This window comes from Quercus robur, chromosome 5 (assembly GCF_932294415.1).
Source record: "Quercus robur chromosome 5, dhQueRobu3.1, whole genome shotgun sequence".
Lineage (NCBI taxonomy): Eukaryota > Viridiplantae > Streptophyta > Magnoliopsida > Fagales > Fagaceae > Quercus > Quercus robur.
This window is the reverse complement of record NC_065538.1, coordinates 56121688-56136699: the sequence shown is the minus strand read 5'-3', so window position 1 is coordinate 56136699 and position 15012 is coordinate 56121688. Positions and strand designations below refer to the sequence as shown.

Sequence of the window (15012 nt, the reverse complement as noted above, 5' to 3'; positions counted from 1 at the left end):
CCAAAAGAGAATGTTTCAAAGTCTACAAATCAAAGTTGCTCCTGAACCTATATTCCAAGAAGCCCAGCAATTGGTGAAGATGGCAACCCAGTCCTTTGTGCACACTCTTTGGCACTAATTTTTTTCATTGTTACCAAAAAAAAACACCTCGAACTTTGGCACCAATTTATTAAAATTTAGAATTAGAATTTATACCCATGCCCAACTAATAAGAACCCCATGGGAAATTGAAGATTTGAATTCCTGCCAAAAGGGAAAGAGGAAAGAAAGTTCAGTGTTTAACAACAGAATTTGGGTCTAATGAAGTGTTTTGGCTAACTGCTGCTTTCTCGCAATTTAATAGTCTTAAAATAACATCAAATGGCAACTGCATTTTCAGTGATCTTCAGTCTTATGATGACTGTACACTATATCATTGGCACACAATTTTTTTCTTTTCCCCATTTTAGCTTTGCATCTGGCTACCACAACCCGCCAAGCAAAGGGGATCCAATCTGGATATTGCCCTGTAATTCTAGTGTTTATTGCCTATTACCATCCACAATGAAGTAAATAAGTAATCCTTCCAAAAAAAAATTCCCAAGTAATTAGTCACAAAATCAGCTTCTAGTAACATCCTGTCAGTAAGATTTAACATTCTATGTCTGAATCTCTGATGGAGTATTCTGTTGCTGGTGTTCTCTCTGTTCTACCTCTTCTTGTTGTTGCAATGGCTGCTGCTCTTGATGTTGTAGAGGCTGTTGTGGGTACAGCAGTTGCTGTTGTTGCTGCTGATAAGGTTGTTGCAGTGAAAGCTGCTGCTGCTGATTGTATTGTAACTGTTGTTGCTGAAGCTGTTGCAACTGCTGCTGCTGCTGAAAGGGATTTTGTTGCAGTTGATGGTAATGTTGTTGCAGTTGCTGCTGATACTGCTGTTGCTGGGGATGTTGCTGCTGCTGTTGCAGTTGCAGTTGTTGTTGTTGTAGAAGAAACTGCTGTTGCTGGTAGTAATAATATTGCCACATATGATTATTCTGAACAGGCCCATACTGCCCATCACTTTGTATTACATACTGAGAAGTCTGCGAAACAATAGGTAGAGCAGGCAGCTGAGACTCAGATGCAGTGGTAATACTCTGTTGCTGCACATTTTGCACTTGCCAGGCATTGTTAGTTGTTAAATTAGTATGAGCAGCTGCTTCTTGAAACTGATTTTGTCCTTGACTGCTTTGCTGAACTTGTGCATTTTGAGAAGACTGATTGGAATAACATTGACTTGAAGGCATTTGAGCATCCATTTCAGCCCTTGGGTACTTTTGTGGAGGCTCCTGCCGATGTTGATGCATTTTTCGTTGTGAATGCCCTCGAGACCCAAATTTAAAATTTCTGCGAACTCTATCAGAATTATTTCTTTGCCGCCAATTTCCACCACTATTTGCAGTAAACTGTGGCTGCCTAATTGTCTGTGTTGGAATAGGATTTTGATGGCTTGCTGAAGCTGAGGGATTAACCACTTCAATTTTAGTTCTGGAAGAAGCTTGAGTACCTAATGGGCTGCACAATGAAGCATTGGGACTAGCACTACAACTGCTCTGTAGCATGCTTCTATTCAACATTTGGGTATCTTCAGAAGATTCACACGTGTGAGATGTAGCGGGAACCGATTTAGGAGATCTATCATTCTGGGTGTCCAAGGAGAGATTCTCCAACAAAGGTGGCTTCAGGTCTTGTTCAGACTCATGGTCATACTGTTGCTGAACATCGGGTTCTTTCAAGCATTCTTTTGAAGATTGTAGAGATTCAGCTTCATTAGCAATATCACCAAGTCTGTCAACAGATGACACCATTGGTTCAGAAATATCTTCTCTAGGCTGCTTGGAACCTTCTGGAGCCACCTGTTTTACTTGTATCAAATTTAAAGATGACACATTTGGATCAGGAGTATCTCTTCTGAGCTGCTCAGGAACTTCTGGAGATACGTGTTCTTGTACTAAATCTACAGATGGCACACTTGGTTCGGGAGTCTGGTCTACAGAAGGCACACCTGGTTCAAGAGTACTGTCTACAGAAGCCACACCTGGTTCGAGAATATTGTCTACAGAAGGCACACCCGGTTCAAGAGTATTGTCTTGGGGCTGCTCAGAAACTTTTGGATATGCCTGTACACTGTTGCCATCTTCTCTTGATTGGGTCTGGTCTACAGAAACCCGCTCAATTTGATTATCATTATTTTCAAAAGATGGAAGTTTCTGTTCTGATATGTTAGTTGGAGCCTGATCAGACTGGGTATCATACTTTTCTAAAGGTGACATTTTCTTGTCTCGTAAAGTGAGTTGGATCAAGAGGTTAGAACTCAAATCTCCATATTGCTGATGAGGCTTAGAGAGTGTCCTTAGAGAGTTTGGAAATAATCGTATGTGCCGGTTCCATGCCTTCCTCAAGTCATGGATGGTTCCACAGAGGTCAACAAACTGCTCCCATCATACATGAATTAGTAACAAGTGGATTCTGATAGAATTGCTGAGATTTTTTAGATAGGAATGCATGCAAATAGGAAATTGTACAATAAAGCATGAGTGTGGAGATGCAATTTCAATTAACTCATTAATACGCGCCTGCGCGGGGGGGGGGGGGGGGGGGGGGGGAAGAGGGATCCTTAGTCAACATATAGCATGAATGAGAAAAGGGCTTTCAAATGAAACACATTAAGCGACAGCATATGGAAGAGAAAGATACAGACTCACAAACCAGGAAGAAACGGAACTTCCTCACCAAAACTAGAAAAACAGAAAATGAAATGGGGAGAGAGAGAGGGAGAGAGAGAGAGAGAGAGAGAGAAAGAGAGAGATCATCACCACTTTATACTATATTGCCCATGACCAGATTGATGGATACCACATCATCCACATTTAATATCCTCTACATCTTGAAATAAGAGTTTAAAGAGAATTTTTACCTCTATATATAAGTTTGAAATATCCTCCGCATCTTTCCCATTTAATCCCTGAGATATTCCTGGCCCTGGAGATATTGCATTAGCTATAACACAGTCTACCACATTTATGTGCCTTGGGCCTTCATGCATCATTGTGAAATTTACCAACTCCTGTAGAAATTAAAATAAAGCATCTGAAGCAACAACTAACTGTTTAATAGCAGTTAGAACACGATTATAATGCTGCAGAGTCAAGGGTTCATAATTTAAGAAACAAACTGACAATTTAGCATTAAAACTTGATTGTGACCATTTATGCAAGCCTGTGTATGTTGCAGAGACTGTGTCAATCATTTTTGCTTCAGGATTTCAGAAATGTAACAAATAAATTGAAAAATATAATTTTAAATTGATACAATTCAATGTTGACATATTGTCATTATTTTCGACAAGCATATTAATGTGAGAAGCAATAATATGATTAGATGGAAAAAGGGCAGAAAACCTCTAATAGTAATTTGCAGTGAGGCACATGTTTGATGCCATCTACCAAGACATTTATGGCAGCATCTGCACTACCAGAACTCTGTAGTGTAAACCAAAAAAAGAAACGAAAAATCAGTAACCATATCTAATGTCAGCATTCAAATGTAGAACAAACATAGAAGGAATGACGAATTACCCAAAAGAGAAAACGAAAAAGAGAGGAACAGTTCATATTTGCAAAACAAAGAAGCTACAATGAAGAAAAGGTGCTTCCTAAATGGCCAAACTGGGAACGCACATTTACTCTCCCTTACCAGTTTTATATCAAATCAACGGAATTCAGCTTTACTTGGTTCAATGTATAAGTATCTCAAACACAAACAAGCATAAAAGCACACAATAGCAAATAGAATGTTTTGAAAATTTTGAATATGATCTTTTCATGTTGAAGAAGAAAGACTAATTTTGGGAAAGCAGAAATAAAACAATAGTAAGACTCTCAAACAATTTAGCCCGAGAAATCAATCAATAAGTAATTGACAATTAAAATTTTAATTTTTTAAAATAAATCTGGATCTACAGACAGTGCATGTAAAAATTGATAAAATTGCAATGTTGAAAAGTTGGGTGTGGATATATCACCTACCATATATTTAAGCCGAGAAAAATGCACATATAAAATGGAAAGAGTATGCGTCATTTTCTTCATGGCAGCCATTTCTAGTGCTTCTTTGTACACATTGGAAGCTGCTTCAAGATTTCCCTGATAGTGTTGGAACACAAAAGCATATGTAATTTATTAAACTAATTATAGACAGTATAAAGTCAAGTTAGCTTTCATTTTTGAATGATAAAAGAGAGGATCACACACCATACGTTTTTCCATGTTAGCTTTCATTTTAACATTTTCCACAAAGTTGGGACCAGATTCTGCCTCGCATTGAAGAAAAGCAGCCTGGGCCCCACACACATCTCCTATTTGCTCCTTAAACCTGGATTTGAAAAGATGGACCACTGGAACTCTCTGCAACGAACATATGAGGAGGGCCATAAACACCTCCAGTCATGTATAAAGCAATCGAGTCAAAGTATCCTATGAAAACCAGCAATCAAAAAAGTTTCAGAGTTCCATAAGCTTGTCTTGTAGTTAATTAGAGTACTGTAGATACAGGAGGGAATTCTGATTTAGTCCATCTGCATAATGTCATTCAAGTTTTCCTCAAGGGTATTCAGGACAGCTTAGCTAGTTCTTAGATAGCATTAAACAATATTCACACTGCCCAATATATGATATTGGTACAAAACATTATTTCGTGATAAAGCTATAATAATATCACTATGCTCAAGTAGTTTGAATGGTGCTAAGATGGTTTCACAGGCAGCATATTCCCACTATTACACAATGGGAAAATTATTTCCAGTAGTTCACTTTTTATGTATAAGGTAAACATAAGAAGGTAATACATCTATAGCAGTCAAGATTGCGGATACCTTCACAAGAATTGTCGTATGAGGAATTACCTTTTAATTCAAACAAAAATTGCAAAAGACATACTCTCCAATCATTTAAATACAGAAAAAGCCTATGTAAAAAGTTTAACATATATAATTAACGTAATGTTATCTAACATATCCTCATAGGTGGTGCCGGGAGCAGGTCCATTATGACAGATCTAAAAAAATTAAGCTGTCAAACTTATAGTCTCTATAAAATACAAATATCTACGCAAATAAATAATAATTACTTTCTTGATCACTCTATTATGTAAACAAGGGTACCTATGCTCCAATCATTTGTGTACAAAACTTCAGTCATTTTTGTCCACTAGTAACCTCTATTTCTTCCACTTCTTTATCCATTCATATTTTGATTGTATTGCATGACACATATTATCTGCAGTAACCCTCCAATAAACTATAATCTTAGGACATAATTGAACTAAGATTTGATCCCAATTTATTGGAATTGGCTATTGATCCTCGTCAACTTGGGAATGGCCACGTATAACTTCTCTGCTATTCTATCCTATCAAAGTCATATTCTTTTTTACAACCCTAATTAACGCATCTTCACTACTTCTGTAAATGTTATTTTATGCCTCTCTATTTCTATTACTTCCTCAACTTAAATTAAATCACTCCTGACTAACATACTGATTAGTCTTCACTACAAATACTGCTTTTTGGTAAGTCTTAAACACAAACATTTTTTCTTTGACAAAGACGGGGATCAAACTCTGGAAAAAGACCTCACAGAGGAGGTGACTATATCATCAAGCCATAAGCCAATGGACAATCTTATGCAACTTACCCCTATCTTTTCATCAATAAGAGCCAATAGCTTATGGGAGAACTAGAACATCCTGGTGATTCCAATGAAGACATCCAAGGTTCAAATCTCCCTTATAGCCAATAACCTATAGGAGTCACCCATACCTTTGAACAGACCATTTCATTTCTTATCAATCCTAGCATTCCAGTCCATCTTAATATTCACACTTTGGCTGCATTCTTTTTTTTGATAGGTAATAAGACTTTTATTAAAAAAAATTGAACATCATGTTCACGATGGTGAACACTTTGAACAATGAAACAAATACAAGAAGATCAAGAGCTAAAAGAAATAGAAGCTAAAAAATCCGCTACCACAGTACAATTCGTACACCCCCAAATACGAGCCCAAAGAAACAGAGTACGAAAAAGTAAACATTTTAGATGTTCCAAAGTTCTCGCCTCGTCTTCAAAAATGCGGGCATTACGTTCCTGCCATACTAACCACATTAAACATGCCGGGACCATGTTCCAAATGATTGAAAGATGCTTTCCAAACCAGTTTCTCCAAATAAAGAAAAAAGATTTCACTGACCTTGGCATTACCCATTGAATCCCAAACACTGCAAAAACTTCACACCATAAGGCATGAGAGAACTTACAGTGAAGAAGAAGGTGGTTCACTGATTCCCCATCACAACAACACAAGCAACACCTATTAACCAAAAACTGACCTTTCTTAATAAGGTTGTCAATAGTGAGTATCCCATCATTAGCTGCTGTCCATAAGAAGAAAGACACCCGTTTAGGCACCTTAGTACGCCATATACATTCCCAAGGAAAGGCATCAGTGGTAGGACTAGATAGTAGCTTATAAAAAGAGCGCACATCAAAAACACCAGATGTAGTCAACCTCCAGACCAGCTGATCCTCCCCTTCACCCCTTGGCATAGAGGAATAAATAAACTCAAAGAATGAATAGACAATGTTCGCCTGCCAATCCTGAGGACCATGACGAAACAATAAATTCCAGCTCCTACCTCCTTCTGAATTTGATACAACCAAGTCAGAGACCCATGCTTCTTTAGCAATAGAGCAATCATACATGGAAGGGAAGAGGTCCTTTAAAGGAGTAGGCCCACACCATGGGTCATGCCAAAATCTAACACGGCTGCCCTCCCCCACAGTAAACAAAATCTGGCTAAAGAACTTCCCTGTTCCTTTTTGAATACTCCTCCACATCCCACACCCGTGAGCAACTCTTACCCCTCTAGTGCACCAACCTCCTCTCGCCTCTCCATATTTGTCTGCTATAACCTGACGCCATAATCTATAATTTTCTTTCCCAAACCGCCACAACCACTTCCCAAGCAAAGCCTTGTTAAACAGCCCAACTCTCCGGATTCCCAAACCACCACATTCAACTGGCAGGCATACCTTATCCCAAGCAACTAAAGGATATTTAAAAACATCCTCTAAGGCCCCCCAAAGGAAATTCCTCTGAATTCTTTCAATTCTTGCAGCCACAGCCTGAGGGATAGTAAATAACGATAAAAAGTAGGTGGGAAGGCTCGATAGGGTACTTTTTAACAAAATAAGCCTACCTCCTTTCGACAAATACAGCCTTTTCCATCCAGCCAACCGTTTCTCCATTTTTTCAATAATAGGATTCCAAATTGATGAATCCTTATAATGTGCCCCAAGGGGCATGCCCAAATATCTCATAGGCAGAGTGCCCACCTTGCAGCAAAGGATACGAGCCAAACCATTCAAATCCCCAACATCACCAACAGGAACAATCTCACTCTTGCCTACATTCACTTTTAGGCCTGTAATAGCTTCAAAGAAGATCAGCACCATCCGCACATATAATAACTGGTCCCTAGCAGCATCACAAAACAGTATAGTGTCATCAGCAAAAAGAATGTGAGAAATATGGATACCCCCATGTCTATGAGACCCCGCTTTAAATCCACAAAGAAAACCACCATTTTCTGTCCTCTTCAATAGTCTACTCAACACTTCCATAATCATAAGAAATAGAAGTGGAGATAAAGGATCCCCTTGGCGAAGACCACGAGAACTACCAAAAAAGCCTGCAGGAGATCCATTAACCAGAACAGAGAATTTAACTGTAGAGATGCATGCCTTGATCCACCTACTCCACCTTGCCCCAAAACCCATCCTTTCCATAAGGTAAAATAGTGCATTCCAGTTCACATGATCATAAGCCTTCTCAATGTCCAGCTTTATTATAACACCTGGAATACCACTCTTCAACCTGCTGTCTAAGCATTCATTAGCAACAAGAACTGAATCAAGGATTTGTCTCCCTCCCACAAAAGAGTTTTGAGAGTCCGATATCAGTTTATCCAAAACTCCTCGAAGCCTATGAGCCAACACCTTAGCCAACAGTTTATAAAGACTGCCCACAAGACTAATAGGGCGAAAGTCTTTGATATTTACTGCATTAGTCTTCTTGGGGATCAAACAAAGAAACGTGGCATTAAGAGATTTCTCAAAAACACACTGACTGTGAAAATCTTTGAAGAAAGCCAATATATCCCCTTCTAAAACACTCCAGCATTTCTGAAAGAATGCCATAGTAAACCCATCTGGCCCAGGGGCCTTATCGCCTTCCGCCTCCTTAAGAGCCTTAAGAATCTCCTCCTTCTCAAACTCTCTCTCCAACATAGACCTCTCAGTTTCGTCTAGACAAGCGAACTCTAACCCATCAATAGTAGGTCTCCAAGTTTCTGGTTCCTGATATAATCTCTTGTAAAAATCCACCACTTGATCCGTAACATCTGATTCCTCCTCAAAGAGAACGCCATCCACCTCCACTCCCCTAATCTGATTTGTTCGCCTATGGGAATTGGCAATTCTATGAAAGAACCGTGTGTTGTTATCCCCTTCCTTGATAAAAAGAGCCTTGGATTTCTGCCTCCAAGAAATCTCTTCCAGGGAAGCTAGAAAATCTATATCGGATTTAACCACCAACCTTCTAGCCCTATCCTCTTGAGTCAACACCTGCATCTCTTCTCTTGAGTCAATGTCTAAGAGCTCTGCCAAAAGACTCTTTTTCCTAAAAGCTACATCACCAAAAACATTCTTGTTCCAATGCTTCAAATCCCTTTTAAGAGCTTTCAATTTACAAGCTAGAACATAACTTGGAGGTCCTATGAAATGATAACCATTCCACCAATGACGAACCATATCCACAAAACCCTCCACTTTTAACCACATATTTTCAAATCTAAAAGGGCTTTTCCCCCTCGACATACCACCAGCCTCTACTAGCAAAGGACAATGATCCGACACCACCCTGGGGAGAGTTCTTTGAGTCACATCTAAGAAATGCTCTTCCCAATCTGCTGTCATCAAAACTCTATCAAGTCTGGACATAGAAGGACTATCAGAGTCTCGAAACCAAGTATATTCACCTCCTACCAAAGGCAGATCAATCAGCGAATGCTTAGCAATGAAATCCGAGAATTTAAACATGGCTGGACTGAACGAGTTACAGCCAAGTCTCTCAGCCGGGTAACGGATAACATTGAAATCCCCCAACAAGCACCAAGCCCCAGCCCACCGTGATCTCACTGAGTCTAATTCTGCCCACATAGCATCCCTAAGACTTCCATCAGTCGGTCCATACACCCCTGAACAAATCCATTCAAAGCCATCTGACACACCCTTCAACACAACAGAAATTGAAAAACTTCCAACCACTGAATCTACTCTCTCAAAAACCCGTCTATCCCACATCAGAATAACACCCCCAGATGTATGTATGGCATCTAAAGCCCCCCAGTCTACAAAGGGACTACCCCAGAGACTTTTAACCAATCTGGAATTTGTGCTATCAAGTTTAGATTCTTGAACACAAACGATATCACACTTCCATTCCCGTAAAAGATTCTTCACAACATCTCTCTTATGAGGATTATTCAAACCCCTCACATTCCATGACAGCATTTTTAAATTCATTTACCAACAAATAAACCCAAACTAGAGGATTTCAAACTGCCTCTAGTACTTCTACCAGAACACCCATCATAATTAATAGATGAAAACAAATTTCTTAACTCCCTCATCCCCTTTTGGTTTGAATTGCTTACCCGACGAGTGGTAACAGCAGTTGCTTGCTGCTCCCAAACCCTCTCAAGTTTTTGAAAAAAATCAATACACTGTCTCTCGCAACAATCAATTGGGAAACCCACATAGGTACCAAAATCTCTAATCATCCTGCTCACCCATTCTGAAGGCTCCAAAACCTCTTCCATTGAAATCCCATCCGAGCCATCATCCATAGAGACGAGATCAAGAGAACCATTTGGGTCCCACAGAGCCAGAGGTGTAATGACCTCAGGATTAACAGCCTCCTCACCCTTACCCAAAGGCAAAGAAGCATCCCAAATCAGTCTAGAAACCTCAGAGTCAACCGACCCACAACCCACCTCAGAAATAGGAACATTCAAGTCCGAAACCACCCTCACTTGGCTCTGAACCTGAACTGGACACCCAGAATTTTCAATAGTTGTCACACGAGCTCCAAGACCTGTATCGGCAACCAAAAACCCAGTCCCTTGGTCCACGTTTTGATCAGCGACAACAGGGGAGCATGCCGGTGCTCTATCGACACTCAAGTCTGCCTCCACAACAGTGCCGTGAACAACTGACCCCGACTCACGATCGACGAGCTTCGAATCAGTCACAAGTGGGTCGCTCAGTCTCTCGCCGGAGCACTGGAACTCCCCTGACTCTTCCATGTGAGCCGGTTCCTCAACGGACTTCATATCGGCAACATGGAAGCCACCCAGCGACCCATTCGGAGCATTGATCGCCGATAGAGGTTCGTCGGAGGCTTGGTTCACTACCGCCGGTCCTGTCGGCACAAAGGGAGGCTGAGCCATTCGAGTTGGGCTGAGCCGATCACCCTCAACTGCCACTTCCGTCACTGCTAAAGGAGAAATCATCACTGGTGTCGTAGTCGTAAGCGAGACCAAGGGCTGGTTAAAAGACTCCAGTACAGATGGGCCACTAGAAGAGCTCTCTCCAGTCTCCATGTTACATGGGCTTGACCAGCCCAGGCCCAAATTAGAAGATTTAGTGCCCAACAGACCCACTGTATTACCCAAAAGAGTTTGGGTTTTCTGAATGCACGGGTCCAGGCCTCCTGTTTTAATCTGAGCATTAATACTCTCCCTTGCTACCCATTTGCCAGCTTGTTTACCACCCTTAATACCATCCCAAGAAACCCGCCTCTTTCCAAACTCATTCACCTCCACAATCAATCCTCTCCCTAGCCAACGTGACTTCCTATTATCATGCAACTTTCCAAACTCAACAATATTTGAATTCAAATTGAACTTGAAAGGAATATTGTGATTATTACCTTCCGGGATTTTCTCCTTAATAATAGTCTTACCATTAATACCACCTTCTTCACCCTCACCACCACCCACGGCTGCCTGGGGAAGACTTCCGGCCTGCTTTTCTGAAACTACTACCTGTGTATTGTCACTCGGAAGGTCCAAAATATTCTTCACAACACCATCCTTGACTTTTTCTTTGATAAAGGGCTGCTGAACAGGCTTTGGCCTTGCCTGCACTGGAGCTTTGACAGCTTCCACATAGGATCTGGCAGCACGATATTTTGGGACTTGCTTCGCCTTATACGGTGCAAACTTCAAACCACCCAACGCATATTGAGAAGGTTCCAACATTCTTCTTAATTCAATCCCAAAAATTCTCCATCCTTGTTGTGACTTTCCGGCAGGAATAATGATAGTTCTCCGCAGCCCCCCTACCTTAAGCTCTGTTACTGATAAGTACTGTCCAAACGAGTTGGACCCCCGTTGCAAAGTGTAAGCAGTATCACCCTCCCTGAACGTGAAAAATTGCTTAGGATCAACCCCAATCACAATGTGTTCCAGATTCCGCATTACCCACAGTGCTGCACTCTTGCCCATAAAAACAGATTGCATGTAGTATTTTCCCCGTTCAAAAATCCAAAGAGAGAAAAAATTCCCTCCTTCCTCAACCACCAATTGAAACAGCTTAGATTCAATAAAAAAACTTCTAAATCCACCCATACTGACTTAGGTGTAGTTAATCTTTCTCATATAGGATGCAACTACATATGTCCTTTAAAAGTTTACAATACTTTGGCTGCATTCATCATGTTTCTTTTTAACAACTTAAAAAATTTTGCACCATAGAGCATAGCTGGTCTTCCGATAATCCCATCAACCTATAATTTTAGGAGTAAATACAAAGCACACCCTCTAAGTTTGGGGTAATTTTGATTTTAGTCTCCAGTATTTAAAACTTCTGATTTTAGCCCTAAATATTTGAGTCTGTTTTTAACACAGTCCTTCTGCCTAAACACGTTAATAATGAGGCAGTTAAATGCCACCTATGCCTGTAATTTGCGCTAGCTGGTACAATTAAAACGATATTAATAATAATAACAGTTCTTTAAAATCAAAGTATAAACTCAAAAATAATATAAAATAACTGGATCAATCTCTTTTTCTAGCATGTTTTCGACATCCAAACAAAGAGACAACAACCCAACCCTACCACCACACCATCGGCTCACCACCCATCACATATCATCAATGTGTGTACGATATACCCAATTGAGAAAAGACCAGATTCAAAGAATTTGCAATTTCAGAAAAAGAGAAAAAGAAAAAAAGTGAAAGTCAAAGAGGAGCTATTGAAGGGAGGAACTGCCACTTGAGCTAGAGCTCATTGGCAACATGTTTTCAATTTATACGGAAACCAATGGGCAAAATTAAAACGATATTAACAAACAAAATCAGTGTACTTGAAATGGAAGAGAAAAAAAAATTATTTATATATATATATGAGGAAAATACCTTCAGAAAAATTAGTGTCGATCGGTCCAAAGCATTATTGGCTATTTCTCTTCCTCCCTTAGATTCCATAAACTCCACATAACGCATCCAAAATTCCGGGTAATTAGCACATGGAATCAAGCATCTCTCATAAAGTTTAACAGCCTACCATCAGGGAAAGAAAAGGGTGGGGTATTAGAAATCCTAAGAGAAGGGAAAGAATGTAAAGGAGGAGAGGAAGGGGGGGGGGGGGGGGGGAACAGGCATAGTCCACATAAGCACAAGGATAATATTTTACCCAGTCAAAATCCCCATGCATCTCAACAAAGTCCAGATAGTTATGCCAATTCTCCAATTGACTCGAATCTAGTGGCTTGACATGGAAATAAGACCTATGAATATTAGCTTCAAAATGACGAATTTGATCATCTAATTTGTGTGCTTCTTTATAGAACCATTCTCCCACAGACAGATATTTCTGCAGTGCTTTAGATCTAGCAAAGCCAGTGGATGGATCTAGCAGGTCTTTGATGATACAAGAAATCTCATCATCCTTAAAACATATTGGCTCTTTGCTTTCAAGCACAGGTTCTTTCTGTAATTTTTCAGTAGCAGAAATGCTCTTGCACTTTATCTCCTCTTCCCAAAAAGCAACCAACTTCTTAAAGCTGAGGAAAAACGGAACTAATAAGATACAATTTAGATGAAAAACAGAATCATGGTAAAACACTGTGGTAGTATCACAATAAAAGAGAATGCAATGGAAACAAAAATTAACTGCCTTAATAAATTATGGGTTTTTTTTTTTGATAAGTAATAAGAATATATTAAAAAGAAGAGGGGTGTCACCTGAGTATACAGGAAGTATACATCAAGGACAAAACAAATCAAGTGCATAAAGTACAAAAGTCCATGAAACCATGGACTGAAGAAAAAGAACGAAAACCAAACACTGTAACCCAATCTAGAAGAGTCTTAAGGAAGATGAGTTTAAGATCTGCAATTAATCTCTCTAAGTCCTCAAAATGCCGGTTATTCCTCTCCCTCCAAATGCACCACATCAAACAATGGGGCACAGCCATCCAAATAGCCGAATTCCGATGCCTCCCCAACTTTCCTTGCCAACAAGCCAACAGATCCACCACTGTTTTCGGCATAACCCAGTGAATGCCAAAAAGAGTAAACACCATAGACCATAAATCAAAAGCAATAAGGCTATGGATAAGGAGGTGGTCAACAGATTCCCCATTTCTTTTACACATACAACACCAATCCAAAATCAAAATCTGTCGTTTCCTAAGATTATCAATAGTCAAAATATTCCCTAAAACTGCAGTCCACACAAAAAAAACAACTCTAGAGGGGACCTTAGACTTCTAAACAGTCTTCCAAGGGAAAGACTGATCGACACTATTAGTCAGCACCTGGTAATAGGAACGAACAGTAAAACCTTTACCCCTAGCAGGTTTCCAACACATCTTATCGTCCCCAACTCCTTTCAAAGAAACTCCATAAATCCTAGACATTAAACTGTAGAAGGATTCCAAATCCCAATCTTTGCTGTATCTTCTAAAAGTTAGATCCCAAAAAAGAACACCATTTGGGAACTTCATCAACTCAGACACAGAGGCCTCCTTATTTCGACTTAACGAAAAAAGTCTTGGGTAGAGCACACACAAAGAATCGTCCCCACACCAAATATCCTGCCAAAATCTAACAGTAAAACCGGCCCCAACCTCAAATTGGATGTGACGAACAAAAGATGGCCAACCACGACTAATAGACTTCCACAAGCTTACACCATGAGGGCCAATAACAGGAAGAGTGCACCGACCTCCCCCTTCACAACCATATTTTGCCCCTATCACTCTCCTCCACAAGGCCTGACGCTCATTCCCAAATCTCCATAACCACTTTCCAAACAAGGCTTTATTAAAAGTTCTCAGACTTCTAATAGCTAAACCTCCAGAATGAAGAGGAGTGCAAACCGTGGCCCATTTCACTAGGTGAGTTTTCTTAACATCCCCCATACCACTCCAGAGAAAATTCCGTTGAAGTTGCTCAATACGGTTTGCAACCTCCACTGGGATAGGAAACAGAGAGAGAAAATAAGTTGGAAGATTGGACAATGTACTCTTAATAAGAGTAACTTTACCTCCTTTTGAGAGATACATACGTTTCCAACCTGCTAACCTCCTCTCCACCTTCTCCAAAATTGGATTCCAAATAGATCTATCTCTAACATTAGCACCCAAAGGAAGACCTAGGTACTGCAATGGAAAGGAGCCTTGCTTGCACCCTAGCACATCCACCATATCTACTATGTTAGGAACCACACCCACGAGGACCAATTCAGATTTGCCCAGATTAATATTCAGCCCAGAAACTACTTCAAACCAAAACAGCACCAGCTGGAGAAACTGAATCTGACCAAGATCAGCATCACAAAAGACCAGGGTATCATCGGCGAAT

General features: G+C 40.2%; 1 protein-coding gene across 3 annotated transcripts in view; it reads right to left on the bottom strand.

Moving 5' to 3' along the window:
- Window positions 1-290: 290 nt before the first annotated feature.
- The window catches only part of LOC126726386 (pre-mRNA-processing factor 39-2), a 29083-nt gene continuing 14361 nt past the window's right edge, over window positions 291-15012 (bottom strand). For 2 of the 3 annotated variants that reach the window (XM_050431633.1, XM_050431635.1), the window contains 7 exons: window positions 12839-13208; window positions 12562-12705; window positions 4272-4424; window positions 4047-4163; window positions 3420-3500; window positions 2936-3085; window positions 291-2450 (listed from right to left, as the gene is read on the bottom strand). In XM_050431633.1, the coding sequence (XP_050287590.1) occupies window positions 639-2450; window positions 2936-3085; window positions 3420-3500; window positions 4047-4163; window positions 4272-4424; window positions 12562-12705; window positions 12839-13208 (2827 nt within the window). In that variant the 3' untranslated portion in view covers window positions 291-638. The remainder of the gene's footprint in view (window positions 2451-2935; window positions 3086-3419; window positions 3501-4046; window positions 4164-4271; window positions 4425-12561; window positions 12706-12838; window positions 13209-15012) is intronic. The other variant, XM_050431634.1, reaches the window with a different exon arrangement.